The sequence below is a fragment of the Aquarana catesbeiana genome, linkage group LG09, assembly GCF_042186555.1.
Source record: "Aquarana catesbeiana isolate 2022-GZ linkage group LG09, ASM4218655v1, whole genome shotgun sequence".
Classification (NCBI taxonomy): Eukaryota; Metazoa; Chordata; class Amphibia; order Anura; family Ranidae; genus Aquarana; species Aquarana catesbeiana.
In genome coordinates this window covers 26,095,941-26,117,306 of record NC_133332.1, presented here as the reverse complement: position 1 = coordinate 26,117,306, position 21,366 = coordinate 26,095,941, and the positions used below count along the sequence as shown (strand labels likewise).

The 21,366-nt window shown below is 44.1% G+C and overlaps 1 protein-coding gene across 1 annotated transcript in view; it reads right to left on the bottom strand.

Annotated features, from left to right (window-relative positions):
* GABBR1 (gamma-aminobutyric acid type B receptor subunit 1) overlaps positions 1–21,366 on the bottom strand; it is a 333,519-nt gene that overhangs the window by 124,850 nt on the left and 187,303 nt on the right. Inside the window, 3 exon segments of the mRNA XM_073598155.1 lie at positions 655–825; positions 8,875–9,009; positions 11,923–12,083. Of these exon segments, the coding sequence (XP_073454256.1) occupies positions 655–825; positions 8,875–9,009; positions 11,923–12,083 (467 nt within the window).

Here is a 21,366-nt window from a genome sequence, read left to right as displayed (position 1 = left end):
TTATTCCTTCCACTGACACCAACAATGGGGCACCATTCCTCCCACTGATAGGAGACACTATTCTTCCTACTAATACCAAGGATGGGGCACGCTTTACTCCCAATGACCCCAGGACATTTTCTACTCCCACTGTCCACAGTGCAGCCCCCTAAATTCTGAAGGACAGAACACTGGCCCTTTGTTTAGAACGTTTCGAAACCCCTGCTCTAGAGGAACCCTTGAAATAATTTTAAGACGCCAGGGAACCCCTGCTGAAACCAATTCTTTGGGGGTCAGTGAGAAAAATGTCTCCATACAGTGGTGATCACCATGGCTCCCTTACAGACAGTGTATTAGTGTTCTGTCTCTTTCAAGTGGCACTGGGCCAGCAACTATGCAGGCACCATCAAGTGGGAGGAAAATCAGACGTAGTTCAAGGAACCCCAAGCAACCACTTGAGGAATCCTAAGGTATCATGGAACCTGGTTGAGAATAGCTGGTCTATTCTCTCATTTATCTTTAAAAATTACTGAATCTGATTGGTTGCTGTACAGAAGAGCTCCCCTTTTTGAGTTCCGATTTTCTAAAGTAGACCAACATTTTATAAGAACCAAGACTCCTATCTGCCGGGTGCCAGACGTTTTGTCTAACCATTGTTCACTTCCAAACACTCACAGATGTGAAGACCTCAGTCGTCTGCTGTATGGTAGCGATCTTCGTCCATCCCCACTTTTTGAAAAGCTGGACCCTGGTGGGGTTGTGCAAGGTAGCTGAGGGGTGCGTGCGGAAGAAGGTTGGAAACCTCTGGCGGTTGGACAACGCAGGGGAACTTGAACCGTAAGAAAGCTGAAAGGTAAAGACAGCAATGGTGTGAGACCAAGGCAAAGATTTAGGCTGAGTTCACACTGTTCCGAATGGGATGTGGGTTTCTCTGCATCCAATTCGCATAGCAGGAGATTGTGACCGGCTCTCTATGGAGCCGGGTTCACACATTTCCGGAACGGCTCCGGTGTGAATTGCAAAGGAGCCCGGTGCGTCCTCTGGTCCATTTCAGGTCTGAATTCAGCCAAAAATTTGGACTGAAATCGGACCTGAAATGGTGAATGGAGACGCACCGGACTCCTGCTGTGAGCCGCTCCATACTGCAGTGCAGTGCTCTCCTGTGTTTTTTAAACATTTTTAGTTCCACAGAAATGCATTGAAACACTTGATTTGAGCGTTTTTGAGCTTTTAATTTTTTTTTTCTTTTCTTTTTTTTTTTTTTTTGCAGTTTTTGAGCGTTTTTCTGCTCAAATGCAATCATTTAATGAAAATAAATAATAACTAAATAAATAATACCATTTTTTTTAAAATGAATAAAAATAATTCAATAAAAAAAACCCCTAACCCTAATATTAAACCCAAACCTAATCCTAAACCCTAACCCTAATAATAAACCTTAACCTTAGCCCCTAACCTATCAAAATAAATAAATAATAATAAATAAATTACTGTGTTGTGTATATATATATATATATATATATATATATATATATATATATATATATACACGATATGCAATCCTAGATTGACTGATTATGATATACACATGTATTTGTGTTTTTGTTTTCTTTGATAGAAGGCTTGTACCCCAAAACTGGACGGCATCCCCTGAAGAAGCCCGACATATGGGCGAAACATGTTGGGAGGTCTACCTTATATGCTGCCCTGTTAACATTGTGTTACATTGTACTTGCTAATTACTATATCTTCCAACTCAATTATTTTTATTTTGGGTTTCAAAATAAAAACTTTTCACATTATATTTGATATTTTTGCAATCTGTTCTGCACCCAAAAAATCCCATATATCCTTTTTTGTTCATCAACCCTAACCCTAATATTAACCCCAACCCTAATCCTAAACCCTAACCCTAATATTAAACCCTAACCTTAGCCCCTAACCTAACAAAATAAATAAATAAATAATAATAAATAAATAAATTAGCCCCTAACCTTTAAACTCTAACCCTTAACCCCTTACACAAAAAAGTAAATAAATAATAATAATAAATAAATAATAAATAAAAAGCAAATGAAAAAGCTGAAGAGGCTGAAACACCTGATATTTTTCTCTGTTGTCTAATTAAAAAATGTCAAAGTGCAAAAACGCTGTACACAAACGCTTAAGAATGGGCATACAAACGCTTAAAAACGCAACGCTCGGGTGTGAACGCAGCCTGAAGGAGCATCAGCAGATTGATGATGTCATCTCTCTGTTTACTCTGCTCTCTCCTCCTATCAGCAGGTGTCTTATCAAAGCAGTTGACTAATTTGCAGCCCTGTCCCCCTTCTCCTGAGTGCTGCTGTGCAGAGAACTGCAAGAAGCTGACACCAGGTGAAATTCAGGCATTTACATCTATTGTACTTAAAGTGGCTGTAAACCTCTGAAATAAAAAATGAACAAAGCCTATCCTCCTACAGTGTGTACTTGCCTCTATCCAAGGCACCAAGTGTGATTTCTGTCTCCTCTCTCATTCCTCTGCTATCTGCAGGAGTCACTTCTGACAGTCTATTTCGACCTTTTTAACAGCCCCTTGAACCCTTGAAAACTCGATTGGGTCTGAGGGAACCTCTGCTAAAATGACTATATCTTCAACTCATGACACATTAGTGTGATGGTCAGTGGGAAGAATGCTCCTTACACTTGTGGTCGTTGGAAAAAAAAATGCAGATAGATAAATGGTGTCAGTGGGAATTTATCTGAGAGGCAGAAATTGCTGATTGCTCAAGGAACCCCTAGCAACCTCTGGTGGGACCCTGGTTGAAAAACCCTGCTCTGTGCTGACACTAGACAACCCTGGCACCAGAACAATTCAAAGTACAGAATCTTCACAGCATTTCTCAGCCCCAGAAGACAGGGGGGGCGAGGATTTGATGTCACACTTTGCGCGGCATTGAGCAGGGAACTGAGTGTAATCTGAGACCTGAGTGGAAGGGATGGTCACACCCCCTCTACATAGTCTTATAGGGAAACTTGCACAGCTGATGCTGTCAATCACCTGCTGTGCCAGCAGGTGATTGACAGCCTTAGCTGTGCATGTTTCCCTATGAGACTATGTAGAGGTAGGATTGCCACATCATCCCTTTAATCCAAGACACACATGAATTACACAGGTTCTGTGGCCGATTAAGGTGGTAATTAAACTCATTTGGTGCCTTATCTGCATTAAATCAGCCTCAGAACCTGTGTAATTAATATGTGTCCTAAATTAAAGGGATGATGTAGCAACCCTATGTAGAGGGGGTGTGACCATCCCTTCCACTCAGGTCTCAGATTACACTCAGTTCCCTGCTCTAACGTGTGACATCAAATCCTAGCCCCCCTGCCTTCTGGGGCTGAGAAATGCTGTGAAAATTCTGTACTTTGAATGAATGTAGAGGACAGAGGGCTGCATATAAACAGGTACAACTTATGTAGGAGGAACTGCTTCATCTTTGCGTATCACCCGAGGCCAGTCACTTCACTGGGTATATGTAAGGGTTTACAACCACTTTAATAATAAAAAAAAACATGTAATGATTTATTAATGAATGCAGAGCTGCACTAATGTGTTCTTTTTCTATCTGCCTGGAGTTCAGCTTTAAAGGGATTTAGTGCCATTTACCTTTATGCAAGTGGGACCATTGGCTTTACATGAATTCTACTTACTGTAAGTACATTAGAAAGCACATTTCAGGTCTGCTGTAAGCAAAATATTACAGAAGCCCCATGACTGCAAATCATACTGATGTGACCTAATAAGCTGGAAACAGCTGTATACAGGTTTGATAAATGGCTCCGCGTTTATGTGTTAATTTAAGCCAGAAGCTTTAATTGCACAGTTGGTGAAGGGAGCCTAAAGGTACTATCTGCAAGTTTCTGCCCACGTTTTCTTATGGAGAAGCAAACCCCTTTATTCATTTATTTTTAACATAAAGACATTTTTAATTGGATAACCATCATGCAGCGCAGTGGCCAAGTGGTTAGTGCTTCCGCCTAGCAGCACCACACCTGCCTGGAGTTTGCATGTTCTCCTTGTGCCTGTGTGGGTTTCCTCCCACCCCCCCAAAGACATGCGGGTAAGCTAATGGCTCCTGACTACAATTGACCCTAAAATACACTATAAGTATTGGGACGCCTGCCTTTACACGCACATGAGCTTTAATGACATCCCAGTCTTAGTCCGTAGGGTTCAATATTGAGTTGGCCCACCCTTTGCAGCTATAACAGCTTCAACTCTTCTGGGAAGGCCGTCCACAAGGTTTAGGAGTGTGTCTATGGGAATGTTTGACCATTCTTCCAGAAGCGCATTTGTGAGGTCGCTCTAATTTAACCCAAAAGTAATCTATCAGGTTGAGGTCAGGCCAGTCAAGTTCCTCCACCCCAAACTCGCTCATCCATGTCTTTATGGACCTTGCTTTGTGCACTGGTCCAAATCATTTGGTGGAGGGGGGATTATGGTGAGGGGTTGTTTTTTACGGGTTGGTCTTGGCCCCTTAGTTCCAGTGAAGGGAACTCTTCATACCAAGACATTTTGGACAATTTCATGCTCCCAACTATGTGGGAACAGTTTGGGGATGGCCCCTTCCTGTTCCAACATGACTGCACACCAGTGCACAAAGCAAGGTCCATAAAGACATGGATGAGCGAGTTTGGGGTGGAGGAACTTGACTGGCCTGTACAGAGTCCTGACCTCAACCCGATAGAACACCTTTGGGATGAATTAGAGTGGAGACTGCGAGCCAGGCCTTCTCGTCCAACATCAGTGCCTGACCTCACAAATGCGTTTCTAGAATGGTCAAACATTCCCATAGACACACTCCTAAACCTTGTGGACAGCCTTCCCAGAAGAGTTGAAGCTGTTATAGCTGCAAAGGGTGGGCCAACTCAATATTGAACCCTACGGACTAAGACTGGGATGCCATTAAAGTTCATGTGCGTGTAAAGGCAGGCGTCCCAATGTTTTTGACAATATAGTGTATGTATGAATGTGAGTTAGGGACCTTAGATTGTGAGCTCCTTGAGGGCAGGGACTGATGGGACTGTACAATAATATAGTTACAATAATAAATATGTAACTTGATGGTGCTATATATCTATAATAACTGGTGTAACCCCAAAATTGCCTCTTATAGAAATACTATAGGTTGATACTTTGGGAGCCTGCCTCTTACGGGAAACCAGAACATCACAGGGGAACATAGCAGCTAACAATGTCAAAAAACAAGAATAGACTCCAAAACCAATTGCAATACTATTTATTTAGAGGTTCCTTTTAACAATCTTTGTGTATCTAAAGTACTTTACAACACATTTAATATACCTTCCTTCCTGATACATTTCAGGAAGATGTTTGTGCTAATGAAAGGAAAAAAGCAGAAGAAGGAGGAAAAATGAATATGGAAGATTAGTTGACCATTAGGTGCGTGGGGGCATCTGAGACGAATTAATGCAAGAAATCTAAAATCTAAGACTAACAGAAGAAAATTAGAAGAGAGAAGGAGAGGAGGAAGAACAAAGGAAACAGGAGGAAGAGTGGAGCAGAGAAACAACTGAGAATATAGGAGGAAGAGAAAAGTGGAGGAAAAACAGAAATGCAGGATGAACAGAAAAGTGAAATAGGAGGAGAGAATACAGAAGGAAAAGATGAATGAAGAGGAAAGAAAAATGCAGAAGGAAGAGGGAAATAAAGAAAGAAGGGGACATGCAGGAATGAGAGAGAATGCAGGTGAAAAGGAGAAGACGGCTGGAAGAGACAGGCAGAGTAAGAACAGAGGGAAAAGGAAAGGAGCCAGAGTAGTGTCAAAGAAGAACAGAGAAAGCAAGAATAATAAAAGAGAACTTGGGTGGGAGAAAAGTGAGTAGGAAGCATACATAATGCAGGAGTGTCGAGGAAGTACAGAAAAGTAGGAGGAAGAGAAGAGATGAGGAAGAACAGGCACTGCAGGAGGAAGAGAAGAGATGAGGAAGAACAGAGACTGCAGGAGGAAGAGAAGAGATGAGGAAGAACAGAGACTGCAGGAGGAAGAGAAGAGATGAAGAACAGAGAATGCAAGAGTGTCGAGGAAGTACAGAAAAGCAGGAGGAAGAGCAGAGGTGAGGAAGTACAGAAAAGCAGGAGGAGGAGAAGAGGTGAGGACGAACTAACACTGCAGGAGGAAGAGAAGAGGTGAGGAAGAACAGACACTGTAGGAGGAAGAGAAGAGATGAAAGAGCAGAGAATGAAGGCGTGTTGAGGAAGTGCAGAAAAGCAGGAGAAAGAGAAGAGGTGAGGAAGAACAGAGACTGCAGGAGGAAGAGGTGAAAAAGAACAGAGACTGCAGGAGAAAGAGAAGAGGTGCTTTTCTTTACTTCCTCGACACGCCTGCATTCTCTGTTCTTCAACTCTTCTCTTCCTCCTGCAGTATCTGTTTTTCCTCACCTCTTCTCTTCCTCCTGCAGTGTCTGTTCTTCCTCACCTCTTCTCTTCCTCCTGCTTTTCTGTACTTCCTCGACACTCCTGCATTATGTATGCTTTCTACTCTTTTCTCCCATCCGAGTTCTCTTTTATTATTCTTGCTTTCTCTGTTCTTCTTTGACACTACTCTGCCTCCTTTCCTTTTCCTTCTGTTCTTACTCTATTTGTCTCTTCCAGCCATCTTCTCCAGAGGCTGCAGGAGGAAGAGAAGAAGTGCGGAAGAACAGAGACTGCAGGAGGAAGAGAAGAGGAATTCTGGAGAAAGAGAAAAGACAAAAATGAAGGAAGAAGGGAAGAGAAGAAGATGAAAGAATACAAGAGAAAGAGAAGAGGCCAGGAAGAATAGAAAATTCAGAAGGATGAGATCAGGATGAAGACAGAATGCAGGAGAGTCGAGGAAGCACAGAAAAGCAGGAGGAAGAGAAGAGGTGAGGAAGAACAGAGAATGAAGGCGGAAGATAAGAGATGATGAAGAACAGAGAATACAGGAGTAACGAAGAGGTGAGGAACAACAGAGAATATAGGAGGAAGAGATGAGGAAGAAGGAATGCATGAAAAAGAGACAAGACAAAAATGAAGGAAGAATGCAAGAGGAAGAGGTAAGGTGAAGAAAAAAAGGGCATGCAGGAGGAGAAGAAGTGGAATTCTGGAGAAAGAGAAAAGACAAAAATGAAGGCAGAATGAAGGAAGAAGAGAAGAAGATGAAAGAATACAAGAGAAAGAGAAGAGGAAGAATAGAAAATTCAGAAGGATGAGATCAGGAAGAAGACAGAATGCAGGAAAGTCAAGGAAGCACTGAAAAGCAGGAGGAAGAGAAGAGGTGAGGAAGAACAGAGAATACAGGAGGAAGAGATGAAGGAGGAATTCAGGAGAAAGACAAAAGATGAAAATGAAGGCAGAATGCAAGAAGAAAAAAAGAGAAGATAAAAGAATACAAGAGAAAGAGAAGAGGCGAAGAAGAATAGAAGATTCAGAAGGAAGAGATCAGGGAGAAGAAAATAGGATGCAGCGAGTCAAGGAAGTACAGAAAAGCAGGAGGAAAACAAGAGGTGAGGAAGAACAGAGAATGAAGGAGGAAGATAAGAGATGAGGAAGAACAGAGAATACAGGAGTAACAAAGAAATGAGGAAGAACAGAGAATATAGGAGGAAGAGATGAGGAAGAAGGAATTCATGAAAAAGAGAAAAGACAAAAATGGAGGAAGAATGCAGGAGGAAGAGGTAAGGTGAGGATGGGGAGAAAATGCAGAAGGAAAAAAAGAGGGGAGGAAGAACAGGTAATGCAGAAGAAAAAGAAGAAGCAAGGAAGACAAGAGAATGAAGGAAGAACAGAGGAGGTGAAGAAGAACAGAGCATGCAGGAGGAGAAGAAGAGATTTTAAGAGAAGAACAGGCAAAACTGGAGAAAGATAAGAGAAGAACTGAGAATGCAGGAGGAAGAGAAGAGAAGAAGATAAAAGAATAGGAAGAGAAGAAGTGAGGAAAAATAGTAAAATTCAGGACAAGATCAGGAAGAAGAGAGAATGCAGGAGGAGGAGAATTAGCGACGAAGTAGAGAGAACACAGGAGGAAAAAAGGAAGCAAGGAAGAGAAGCAATGATATAGAACAGAGAATGGTGGGGCGAGGGATAGGAGAGAATACAGGAGGAAAAGTAGAAGTAGGGAAGAAAAAGAGAATGCAGGGGGAAGAGAAGAAGCAAGGGACAAAAGGGAATGCAGGAGAAAGAGAAGAGGGGAGAAAGAATGGAGAATACAAGAGAAAGAGAAGAGGGGAGAAAGAACGGAGAATGCGGGAGAAAGAGAAGAGGGGAGGAAGAACAGAGAATAGAGGAGAAAGAGAAGAGGGAACAGAGAATAGAGGGGAAAGAGAAGAGGTGAGGAAGAAGAAGGAATGCAGGTGTAAGAGAAGAGGGTGTAAAGGGAGGAAGGCTATATGTGAGGATACAAACAGAGAACACAGGAGGAAAAAAAATGGTAAGTGAAGAAAGGAAGAGAGGAGAACATGAAGAAGAAAACGATTAAAGAAATTATCAGAGGTAAGGAATACAGAAAAGAAGTTGCCATGGATGTAAGAATCACGGAAACCATAATGTGAGAAAGTCAAAGAAAAACAAGTAGCACATAATAAGAAGACAGAATGAAGAAGAAAACAATGCATGAGAAATGCAGGTAGTAAATGAAAACTAGGGGGAGGACAGTAGACAGGTAGGTGGTGTTGTATAAGTCTATAGTTCGGAAAGTGACTATAACACAAGAAATAATGATGAAGTGACCAGTAGACAAACTAGTGACTATAAAAGCAGATTTCTCACATACCAGGAAAACAGGAAACGGAAGGTGGAATAAAAGGAAGAAGTTAAAGTGGGGTAAAGCAGAAAGAACTTGAGGCAAACATAGCTGGCCAGAGGCTCCCGCTTACCACTATGAGGTTCCACATGCGCGCCGCTTCCGCCACGAGCGTGGACACACTGCTGCACCCTGGCATCAACATGATCTTAATAGGGTCATTGTACAGCAGCTCGTACAGGTGTCGTGTGGCCTGCCCGGGGTCACACTGTGGAGGGTGGGAAGGAGAAATTAGGACAGAAGGAACAAGCCACAGTCATACACACATATGCATTTTATTTTTCTGTGGATAGATAATGACCCCCTCTAGTCATCGCTATCCATCTTCCATCACATGTTTTCCTCTCTCTCCCCATCTGTCTCTCCTCTCCCCCCTCTCTGCCCATTCCTCTCTCTCCGTCTATCTCTTCTCAGGAATATTTTACCCTTCCCTCCGTTGCCGTGGTAACAGTGAGAGAGCTGAGAGGAATAATGAGAGCGCAGGGGGTAATCCTGTGAGAGAGAGCCTTGCTGCACCCCCCAGCGCTCTCCCCCCCATCAGAGTGGGTCTAAATAAAGGTCACTCATGAGGTCTCTATGCCCCCCTGCCTTGGTGGTCTCTCTCCACCACTTCTCCTCCAGCTGTCTCTTGCTTCTCTCATGTTGTCTCAGCTCCTGTAACTTTCCCCATTCCCCTCCCCCTCCCTCTCTGCCAGGTTTAGTCTCTTTCCCTGTCCTCTGAACTTCGTTAATCTCTTCTCCTAAAATTGATCTTGCCAATCGTTGTTGGGGGAATCTATAGCCTAACTTCTTTAATCCCCTCTACCAAAACTGATCTTGCTGATCATAGTCAGGGATCTTGAGTGTACAGTCCAACTTCTTTAATCTCCTCCACCAAAATTGATCTCACCGATTGTAGTCGGGAAACTCAAGTCTATAGCCTAACTTCTTTAGTCTCTTCTAACAAAATTGTTCTCAACAATCATAGTCTTGGGTCTTGAGTCTATAGCCAAACTTCTTTCATCTCATGTACCAAAACTGATCTCACCGATCATACTCAGGGGACTCGGGTCTATAGCCCAACTTCTTTAATCTCATCTATCAAAATGGATATCACTGACATAGTCAGGGTTCTTGAGTCTGTAGCCCAACTTCTTTAGTCTCCTCTACCAAAATTGTTCTTGCCAATTGTAGTCAGGGGACTTGAGTCTATAGCCCAACTTCTTTAATCTCATCTATCAAGATTGATATCACTGACATAGTCAGGGGTCTCGAGTCTACAACCCAATTTCTTTAATCTTCTCAACCAAAATTGATCTCACTAAAAGTAAGTCGGGGGAATTGAGTCTATAGTACAACTTCTTTAAACTCATCTATCAAAACTGATATCACCGACAAAGTCCGGGGTCTCAAGTCCACAGCCCAACTTCTTCAGTCTCCTCTACCAAAATTGTTCCTGCCAATTGTATTTAGGGGACTCGAGTCTAAAGACCAACTTCTTTAAAGTCCTCCACCAAAATTGATCTCACTGAACGTAAATGGGGGGACTTGAGTCTACAGCCCAACTTCTTTAATCTCATCTATCAAAATTGATATCACTGACATAGTCAGGGTTCTCAAGTCTATAGCCCAACTTCTTTAGTCTCCTCTACCAAAATTGTTCTTGCCAATTGTAGTCAGGGGACTTGAGTCTATAGCCCAACTTCTTTAACCTCATCTATCAAGATTGATATCACTGACATGGTCAGGGGTCTCGAGTCTACAACCCAATTTCTTTAATCTTCTCAACCAAAATTGTACTCACCGGTCGTAGTCAGGGCACTTGAGTCTATAACCCAGCTTCTTTAAAGTCCCTTACCAAAATGTATCTCACTGATATTAGTCGGGGGTCTTGAATCTATAGCCTTATTTCTTTAATCTGTTCTACCAAAATGTATCTCATGTATCTCATTGATCATAGTCGTGGGTCTTGAGTCTACAGCCCAACTTCTTTAATCTCCTCTACCAAAATTGATCTCACCAATCATAGTCAGGGGTCTTAAATCTATAATCCAACTTCTTTAATCTCCCCTACCAAAATTGGTCTCATTGATCATGGTCAGGGTTCTTGAGTCTATAATCCAATTTCTTTCATCTCGCCTACCAAAATTGATCTTACTAATAGTAGTCAGGGGTCTTGAGTCTACAGTCCAACTTTTTTAATATCCACTACCAAAATTAATCTCACCAATCATAGTCAGGGGTCTTAAATCTATAATCCAACTTCTTTAATCTCCCCTACCAAAATTGGTCTCATTGATCATGGTCAGGGTTCTTGAGTCTATAATCCAATTTCTTTCATCTCGCCTACCAAAATTGATCTTACTAATAGTAGTCAGGGGTCTTGAGTCTACAGTCCAACTTTTTTAATATCCACTACCAAAATTGATTTTACCGATCAAAGTAAGGGATCTTAAGTCTACAGCCCAACTTTAATCTCCAATGCCAAAATTGATCTTACTAATAGTAGTCAGGAGACTTGCACCCTTTATGGCTTTATTCATAAGTACAAGAGGTGTTACAGGGGATAGAAAATTGTAAACATCTTGGAGGGACTTTCTGCTGCTAAGCTGGTGTGTCTAAACTCATCACATGCACTGCTGCCTTGGAAAACTACAGAACACTCTAAAAACATACATGACTAATTTATCATATTGGAAAACAAATCATTTTCATTTTTAAACCCTGGTCTCGAATGAGGGTTTGTCTTGAGAGCCCCCAAAAATATCAGCAGCAGTCAAAGATTGCTATGGTGCAGTTGGTTAGCATGGCCAACCAGGGACACTTCCAAGGACAAACCTTCCAAATACGGGACCGGGGATATCAGGACATTTTTTTTTTGACTAATAAAAATAAACTTTAAAAATATTTGATGAGAACTGAATCTAATCAGCAGAAAATTTGTAATTTGTTGTACAGTTGTTGGTGGATATGGGAACCTGCAGATCTTTCCAATCTCGGGGAATCAGTTACAATTACGATGGACAATTTCCATGGTTCCACCTGTCTTTTTATTTGTGTAACTTATATCCAAAACCAGCCTCATCTTGATGGTATATCACCACTTAGATGCCCCACCAGCACCCCAAGCACCTGCTCTCACCTGGCTGTCGTGGTGTATCAGCCTGAGCTCGTACTCCGGTAAAATGTCCCTCCGGTTGTTGACGTCCTCCAGGGCCATCTGTGCGGCTGGGTGACAGGCCTGTCCCCCGGGCCAGCCCCCGCTCATGGGGAAGAGGGCGCCCACGTGCAGGGCTTTCTTACCTGAGACCGCACCACATAGCATGAGAGTCAAGACAGGCACAAACAGTGACACCGACATGACCAAACAAGGGGGCATCATTGGGGGTGAGAGCAGACGGACAGCCAGCCGGAGGGACAGGGGACAGGGCGAAGCATTGTAGACGCACACCAAAAAAAAAAAAGTGCAAGAGGGTTAAAAGGTGTGACGGGTGGAGGAACAAAAGCTAAACAGACCTTCCAAAAAATGTAAAAAAATAAAAATTTTGGCAAAGCAGATGGGATATAGACTGCGATCAACAGGAGAGAGAAAGATCGAGACTGACGGAGAAAAACAAATAGACAGCAAAAAAGAGACGACAAGCAAACAGCGACAGAGGAAGAGATGCAAGATGAATGATTAATAAAAAAAAATATAAAATAAAAGGAAATACAGATATATGTGTCTTAGATATAAGAGCAGCAGCAATCCAGGGGCTGCCTCAGACGGGCAGAGACAGCGGAGCGAGACAGCCCGCGGCAGAGGCAAGAGGGACCAGCAGCATCTGCATGATTCCACGGTTGGATTCTGCAGTGTAGAGAGAGCGACAGAGGGATGGAGAGAAGGGAGCGAGAGAGGGAGAGAGTGAGGGAGCAAAAGGGGGGAGGAGACACATTGATGTCACCCACGCCGAAGGGAGCGAGGGATTACAAAGAGAATGGGAAATGAGGAAATAAGAGAGGGGGAGAGAGGAGGGGGGCGAGCGAAGGGGGGGTGGTGGTGGTGGGAAGGGATACAGGGGGGGGGGCACAGGTAATAGACACTCTGCCTGACACATGCCAGCATGGATGAACAGGCACGCTGACAGGTGCAACGGGGAGGCATGAAATCACTCAGGACGGGGAGCGGAGGAAAAAAAAAGGAAAGGATGGAAGGGGTTAACGCTGACACTTGTTCCAGATAATCACGACATGTACTGGCTTATTTAATAAAGGCAGGGCAAAGAGCAACGAGGGGGCGCAAAGGGCCGTAACCCATGGCAACCGCTGGCTGATCTCCTTCCGCATCGTGCAAATGACGACTCATTTCTGATTTGTTGGCTGTGGCAACCGGGCTAATTCCTGGTCCTGTTTTATCGTGGGGTGAAAGGCTGGACTGATAACATCAACAAAATATTTAGGCTAAGTTCATATAGGCTGCGAAATTTTAATGCCGGCTCAGGTTGCGCCAAACAAGCTATTTTTTTTTGTTTTTTTTGTTTTTTTTTTAATCATCCAGCACAGTGATCTCCAAACTGTGGCCCGGGGGCCAGATGCGGCCCTTTGCTTGTGTCTATCCGGCCCTTGGGACACTTTTCCTCCATCTGACACCAATTATGGGACACCATTCCCCGCACTGACACCATCAATGGGGCATTATTCTTCCCAATGATACCAACAATTAGCTATTAGTCCTCCCACTACAACCAATGATGGGGCTGACATCACTGATGGGCACTATTCCTCCCACTGACATCAATGATGGGCACTATTCTTCCCACTCACATCAATGATGGGCACTATTCTTCCCACTGACACGAATGCTGGGGCACTATTCTCCCCACTGACATCAATGATGGGGCACTATTCCTCCCACTGACACGAATGCTGGGGCACTATTCTCCCCACTGACATCAATGATGGGCACTATTCCTCCCACTGACATCAATGATGGGCACTATTCTTCCCACTGACATCAATGATGGGCACTATTCTTCCCACTGACATCAATGATGGGCATTATTCTTCCCACTGACATCAATTATGGGCACTATTCTCCCCACTGACATCAATGATGGGCACTATTCTTCCCACTGACATCAATGATGGGTCACTATTCTTCCCACTGACATCAATGATGGGCACTATTCTTCCCACTGACATCAATGATGGGCACTATTCCTCCCACTGACACCATCAATGGGGCACTATTCTTCCCACTGACATCAATGATGGGCTCTATCCTTCCCAATGACATGAATGATGGGGTATTATTCCTCCCACTGATACAAACAATTAGTTACTATTCCTCCCACTAAAACCAATGATGGGACACTATTCCTCTCACTGACACGAATGATGGGGCACTATTCCTCCCACTGACACGAATGATGGGGCACTATTCCTCTCACTGACACCAACAATTAGCTACTATTCCTCCCACTAAAACCAATGATGGGGCTGACATCAATGATGGGCACTATTTTTTTTTTTTTTTTTACAAAAAACAACAAAAAATGACATTTCTTTTTATTTATTTATTTATTTATTGCATTTCAGTGTAAATATGAGATCTGAGGTCTTTTTGACCCCAGATCTCAAATTTAAGAGGACCTGTCATGCTTTTTTTCTAGTGCAAGAGATGTTTACTTTGCTTGTAATGGGAATATTTTTTTTTTTAAAAGAAGGCAGTGTAAAAAAAAAAAAAAAAAGGTAAAATAAATAAGAAAAAAAAAAAAATGAAAGCGCGCCGTCCTGCTGAGCTCGCACGCAGAAGCGAGCGCATACGTAAGTCACGCCCGCATATGAAAACGCTGTTCAAACCACACATGTGAGGTATCGCCGCGATCGTTAGAGCGAGAGCAATAATTCTAGCCCTAGACCTCCTCTGTAACTCTAAACATGTAACCTGTAGAAATTTTTAAACGTCGCCTACGGAGATTTTTAAGGGTAAAAGTTTGTCGCCATTCGAGCAGGTGCAATTTTGAAGCGTGACATATTGGGTATCAATTTACTCGGCGCAACATTATCTTTCACAATATAAAAAAAAAAATGGGCTAAGTTTACTGTTGTCTTATTTTTTAATTTAAAAAAGTGTATTTTTTTCCAAAAACATTGCGCTTGTAAGACAGCTACGCAAATACGGTGTGACATTAAGACATTAACGACCGCCATTTTATTCTCTAGGGCGGTGATGGCGAACCTTGGCACTCCAGATGTTTTGGAACTACATTTTTCCTGTGATGCTCCACTAGACAGCAGAGTGCATGAGCATCATGGGAAATGTAGTTTCAAAACATCTGGGGTGCCAAGATTCACCATCACCGCTCTAGGGGTGTCTGCAAAAAATATATATATAATATTTGGGGGTTCTAAGTCATTTTCTAACAAAAAAAAAAAAGATTTTAACTTGTAAACATGAAGTCTGAAAAATAGGCCCGGTCCTTAGGTAGTGAATGAAAGGGGCTGTAAGCGTTTTTAAGGTGCCCTACAATAGAGGTCAATGGGATTGGATGCAAGGCTTCAATGCCTGTTGAATTTTGCAGGTAGTGTTATCTTTGTTTACGCCGCAATGCAAGGCAACTCAAAGGCCTGTACAGTATGTGTTTACCACTATATCTGCTCCCCATTTTAAAACCAACGAAACGCACTGTAAGCGTTTTTTAAGGTGCGCTACAAGAGAAGTCAATGGGAATGGTTTGAAGGCTTTAATGCCAGTTGAATTCTGCAGACAACGTTATTTTTGTTGCGCTGCAATGCAAGGCACATAAAGACTGTTGCCAGGTGGTCGGGGGAGCAAATAGCTGAACCGCCTGCTTTTGCCATCTGTATGAATGAGGCCCTAGGGCCTGAATTCCATTTTTGGGGTGCGCTAACACATTGGGGGGGGGGGGATTTACCAAAACTGGTGTACACAGAAGCTGGTGCAGCTCTGCATAGTAACCAATCAGCTTCCAGGTTTTATTGTCAAAGCTTCATTGAGGCTAGGTTTCCACTAGTGCAACTTTTCATGCGATTTGGGGCTGAAAAGTCGCATGACAAGTCGTAACCCCATGATTTCCAATGAGTACCGTTCATATCTGTGCGACTTCAAGACGCAGCGACTTCAAAGTAGTCCCTGTACCACTTTGGTCCGACTTTGATGCGACTTGAGGTCCATAGACCTCAAGAATACACAGGCATTGCTTCAAGTCGCGGCAAAAAATCGTGGTTAAAAAATTAGGGCAAAATCGCGCGACTTTGGGGACGCAATAGTGGAAACATAGCCTTAACAACCGGAAGTTAGAAGCTGATTAGCTGCCGTGCACAGCTGCACCAGATTTTGTGAGCTCCTGTCTTAGTAAATCTCTTATGTCATGTGTTAAGTAAGGCACGGTAACCACTGGCTGATCTCTTGATATCTGCTTGTTTTTTTTGTTTTTCGATGCATAGGTGCCTAGCTTTGCACAAATTATCACTTGTTTTGCAGAGCAGAACTGAGCTGTTGTCCATAGCAACCAGTTAAATCCCCAATTTTACCTAAAAATAGGAAAAAAAAATGCTGCAACGATAACATCAACACAACATTTACATCTATGAGGCATGATAACGCACGTGTGTCGATGCTCATTATGCCATGCGTTGTTGTGCGGTGCATTAAGGCATGGCAACCACTGGCGGATCTCTTGAAATCCACTTGATTTTGTTTTGTTTTTTAATTGCATTTCACCAATCTGGGTGTGGTGCCCACTTTACGCAAATGGCTGAGCTGAGCTGTTACCCACGGCAACCAGGCACGCATGTTAAAGTGCAATATGTCCCGTGTAAATGCGCAGCGCGTTTAGGGTTGCCACTTCAATCCCTTTAAAACCGAACACATATTAATTACACAGGTTCTGTGGCTGATTAAGGTGGTAATTAAACTCACTTGGTGCCTTATCTGCATTTAATTAGCCTCAGAACCTGTGTAATCCATAAGTGTTCAGGTTTAAAGGGATGATGTGGCAACTCTAGTTGCGTTATAGAAGCCCATTGAAAATAATGGCCTTCCCAACACACCAAAACATCCCAAAAAAGTGAACCTGTCACAAGAATTGTAAAGAATCTCAATGCACTACATGCATGCTGCAGGGGATGTTCATTGCCTTAGTGCAGAGGTCTCCAAACTGTGGCCCGGGGGCCAGATGCGGCCCTTTGCTTTCTTTTATCCGGCCCTTGGGGCACATTTCATTCGCTGACACCAACAATAGGGCATAAATCCCACCCACTGACCCAAATGAAAGAGCACAATTCCCTCCATTGACACCAACAATGGGGCATGATACCGCTCAATGACACCAATGATAGGGCACAATTTTTTCCAACTGATACCAATGATGGGGCACTATTCTTCCCACTGACACCAATGATGGGGCACTATTCTTCCCACTGACACCAATGATGGGGCACTATTCCTCCCACTGATACCAATGATGGGACACTATTCCTCCCACTGACACCAATGATGGGGCACTATTCCTCCCACTGACACCAATGATGGGGCACTATTCCTCCCACTGACACCAATGATGGGGCACTATTCCTCCCACTGACACCAATGATGGGGCACTATTCCTCCCACTGACACCAAAGATGGTGCATCGAGGTCTCATTAAAAATAAAATGAAGCAACGTATGTAACATGCATGGCCGCACAATACTGCATTGCAATAGTATAAATGGGCCCATTCTGTCCCTTGCATACATTACCGCACTTGTGTTATATGGCACATTTTGCATTAGGACATCTAAATCCTTTGATCAGACTACCAAAGCATCACAACGTACAGAAAATGGGACATGCACCATTTTTTTATGACACAACACATGGCTATGCATTACTATGCATTGTGGTGCACTGCAATGCAGATGCTTCGGGGGGGTGGGGGTGGGGGGGTTGCATTAGTGTGTCGGGGTGCCATTCAGAACCCAGTGGTATGTGCATTGCCGTGTGTTGTGGTAATGCTCAGAAAAATGCTAAAACGCAACACGTAGATGTAAATATGGCTATGATGAAATGTAACAACGGGCGTATTAAAATGACAGAACATGGTAAAGCAGAAACACTTTCATTGAAATAATATTCCTCAATAGCCACAAAGGATATAAATCTACTTTGTGTTCCCCAAATGTCTGTTCAAACCCAGATATTACCTTGTAAATGTAGCAGTGACATCATCACTGTACTGGACATAGCCTGTGCAGAGCAGGCCCCACCCACTACAGCTACAGGAGGGGGCGGAGACAAGACCAGTCCCCCTGCACAAGGAGAGAGTCAGAGCTGTGGGAGGGGCCCAACAGGCCCCACCCACTACAGGCTGCCTGCAGAAAACTACAGGAGGGGGCGGAGACAAGACCAGTCCCCCAGTACAAGGAGAGAGTCAGAGCTGTGGGAGGGGCCCAATAGGCTCCACTCACTACAGCCTGCACAAAACTACAGGAGGGGGCGGAGACAAGACCAGTCCCCCAGTACAAGGAGAGAGTCAGAGAGAGAAGAGCTGTAGGAGTGGCCCAATAGGCTCCACCCACTACAGCCTGCACAAAACTACAGGAGGGGCTGGAAACAAGACCAGCCCCACTGCACAAGGAGAGAGTCAGAGCTGTGGGAGGGGCCCAGTAGGCTCCACCCACTACAGCCTGCACAAAACTACAGGAGGGGGCGGAGATAAGACCAGTCCCCCTGCACAAGGAGAGAGTCAGAGAGAGAAGAGCTGTAGGAGAGGCCCAATAGGCTCCACCTACTACAGCCTGCACAAAACTACAGGAGGGGGGGAAACAAGACCGGTCACCCTGCACAAGGAGAGAGCAGAGCTGTGGGAGGGGCCCGGCAGGCCCCACCCACTACAGGCTGCCTGCAGAAAACTACAGCAGGGGGGCGGAGACAAGACCAGTCACTCTGCACAAGGAGAGAGAGCAGCAGTGAGCGGTCTTTATTACAGGAAAAGTCTCACACTGGATTACTGCACAGATCTGGACACACCGAGATTCAACAAGAATACACATGATGAATGGATTTAGACAATATTTGCTTATCAAGTTCAGTTGAATGAGTTCCAAATGTTAATCAACAATTTACTATGCACCTAAGTGGTTTGCAAACTTGCAGCCAGGGCCGGGACAAGGGATGGGTAGGAGGGTCAGCTGCCCTGGGCACTGTGGTATCACGTGAGATGAAAGGGCACAAGGAGTTGGGGGGGGGGGATTTGTGTTGGGTGAGGGAATTTGGGCGGTAGTAGAAGGGAAGAAATGTATTAGGAGGGGAAATCTGGGGGTGTGTGCTAGGAAAGGTGTTATGGTGGGGGATTTGTGTTGGGAGGGGGATGGGGAAGGATTTGTGCTAGGAGGGGGTATTTGTGCTAGAAGAGGTGATGTGGAGGGGGGGGGATTGTGCTAAAGGAGAATTTTTTTTTGGGGGGGGTTGTTTGGGAGAGTATTTGTGCTAGGAGGGGGAATTTGGGGGGGGAGTTGTGATGGGAGGGGGGATTTGGAGTGGGGGGGGGGGGGGTGTACTGGGGTCCTCGGATGAATTCCAACCAAGGATACTATCTGCTACTGATGTATGTTTTTCCTGTGTTTGAACAGGTTTCCTTCTACAATCCAAAAAACATACATCAAGTTAACTGGCCTCCGACCAAACTGACCATACCCAAATGTGCCCATCTATATCCTCCAATGGGTAATCACAAGGCCATCAGTCTTATTGATTTTCCAACCAGATGTAAAATATTAATACAAGGATAAGGCAGATAAGGATCACTCCCTTCCTCCATGATAAATGTCGTTCAGGTGCCTCCTGGAGGCCAAAAGCTGTTCAGAAAACTCGAACGCAGTTACCAACAAAATCTTTTATTTCGGTCGCTGATTAAGATGTCGTCCAGCACGCTGGAAACTTTCTGTTGTTTCAGTAAAGATTTGTTTTGAAAAGAAGAAAATTGATCAATCCTCTGCCTACGTGTGTAAGTTTAGTGGGCATTAGACTCTGAGTGGATACAATGGATTGCTGCACCTTGCTCCTTGCACATTATGGAGGTTGTGAATCTTACATTTCGATCACCGACTCAGATGGCATCCAGCACGCTGGGAATTTTCTGCTGTTTCAGTAAAGATTTGTTTTGGAACATTGAAAATAGATCAATCCTCTGCCTATGTGTGTAAATTTAGTGGGCATTGGACTCTGACTGGATACAATGGATTGCTGCACCTTGCTCCATGTACTGGTTACAATGGATTCCTGCACCTTGTACTGATTACAATGGGTTGCTGCACTTTGCTCCTTGTACTGGATACAATGTGTTGCTGCACCTTGCTCCATGTACTGGTTACAATGTATTGCTGCACCTTGTACAGGATACAATGGATTGCTGCACCTTGCTCCATGTACTGGATACAATGGATTGCTGCACCTTGCTCCATGTACTGGTTACAATGGATTCCTGCACCTTGTACTGATTACAATGGGTTGCTGCACTTTGCTCCATGTACTGGATACAGTGGGTTGCTGCACCTTGCTCCATGTACTGGATACAATGGATTCCTGCACCTTGTACTGATTACAATGGGTTGCTGCACTTTGCTCCTTGTACTGGATACAATGGGTTGCTGCACTTTGCTCCTTGTACTGGATACAATGCGTTGCTGCACCTTGCTCCATGTACTGGTTACAATGTATTGCTGCACCTTGTACAGGATACAATGGGTTGCCGCACCTTGCTCCTTGTACTGGATACAATGGAATGCTGCACCTTGCTCCTTGTACTGGATACAATGGATTGCTGCACCTTGTACTGGATACAATGGGTTGCTGCACCTTGCTCCTTGTACTGGATACAATGGGTTGCTGCACCTTGTACTGGATACAATGGGTTGCTGCACCTTGCTCCTTGTACTGGATACAATGGGTTGCTGCACCTTGCTCCTTGTACTGGATACAATGGGTTGCTGCACCTTGTACTGGATACAATGGGTTGCTGCACCTTGTACTGGATACAATGTGTTGCTGCACCTTGTACTGGATACAATGCGTTGCTGCACCTTGTACTGGATACAATGCGTTGCTGCACCTTGCTCCTTGTACATTATGGAGGTTGTGAATCCCTTTTTATGAAACTATAAACTCCGCCGAATGTCAGAATAAGAAGCAATGTAATCGCATGCCAGCAACAAACGCAGGCTGTCAGCAGATCTTCACAAGATGGCTGGGAAAAAGCGAGCCAGGATTGGAAATTCTGGGAAAGGCGGCACAGATGGGGAGAACAGAGCAGAGCTTTGGGGAACCAACAATCCCAGCATGTCCAGACAGAATCACTGAGACAACTGGGGCCTTCAGAGGCACTACAAGTCCCAGCGTTCCATGGCAGCCGCCCTGTATAAGTACAAGTCCCGGAGTCCCCGGGGGGGGGGGGAGCAGATTCTGCTACAAGATGGGGAAGAGATCAAACCTACAGCTGTTCAGGGACTACAAATCCCAGCATGGCCTGACAGGACTGGGCCATTTTCTACAGCAACCAGTTAAATGACTTTTAAAGATCTTCGATTGTTTGCTCTGGACCAC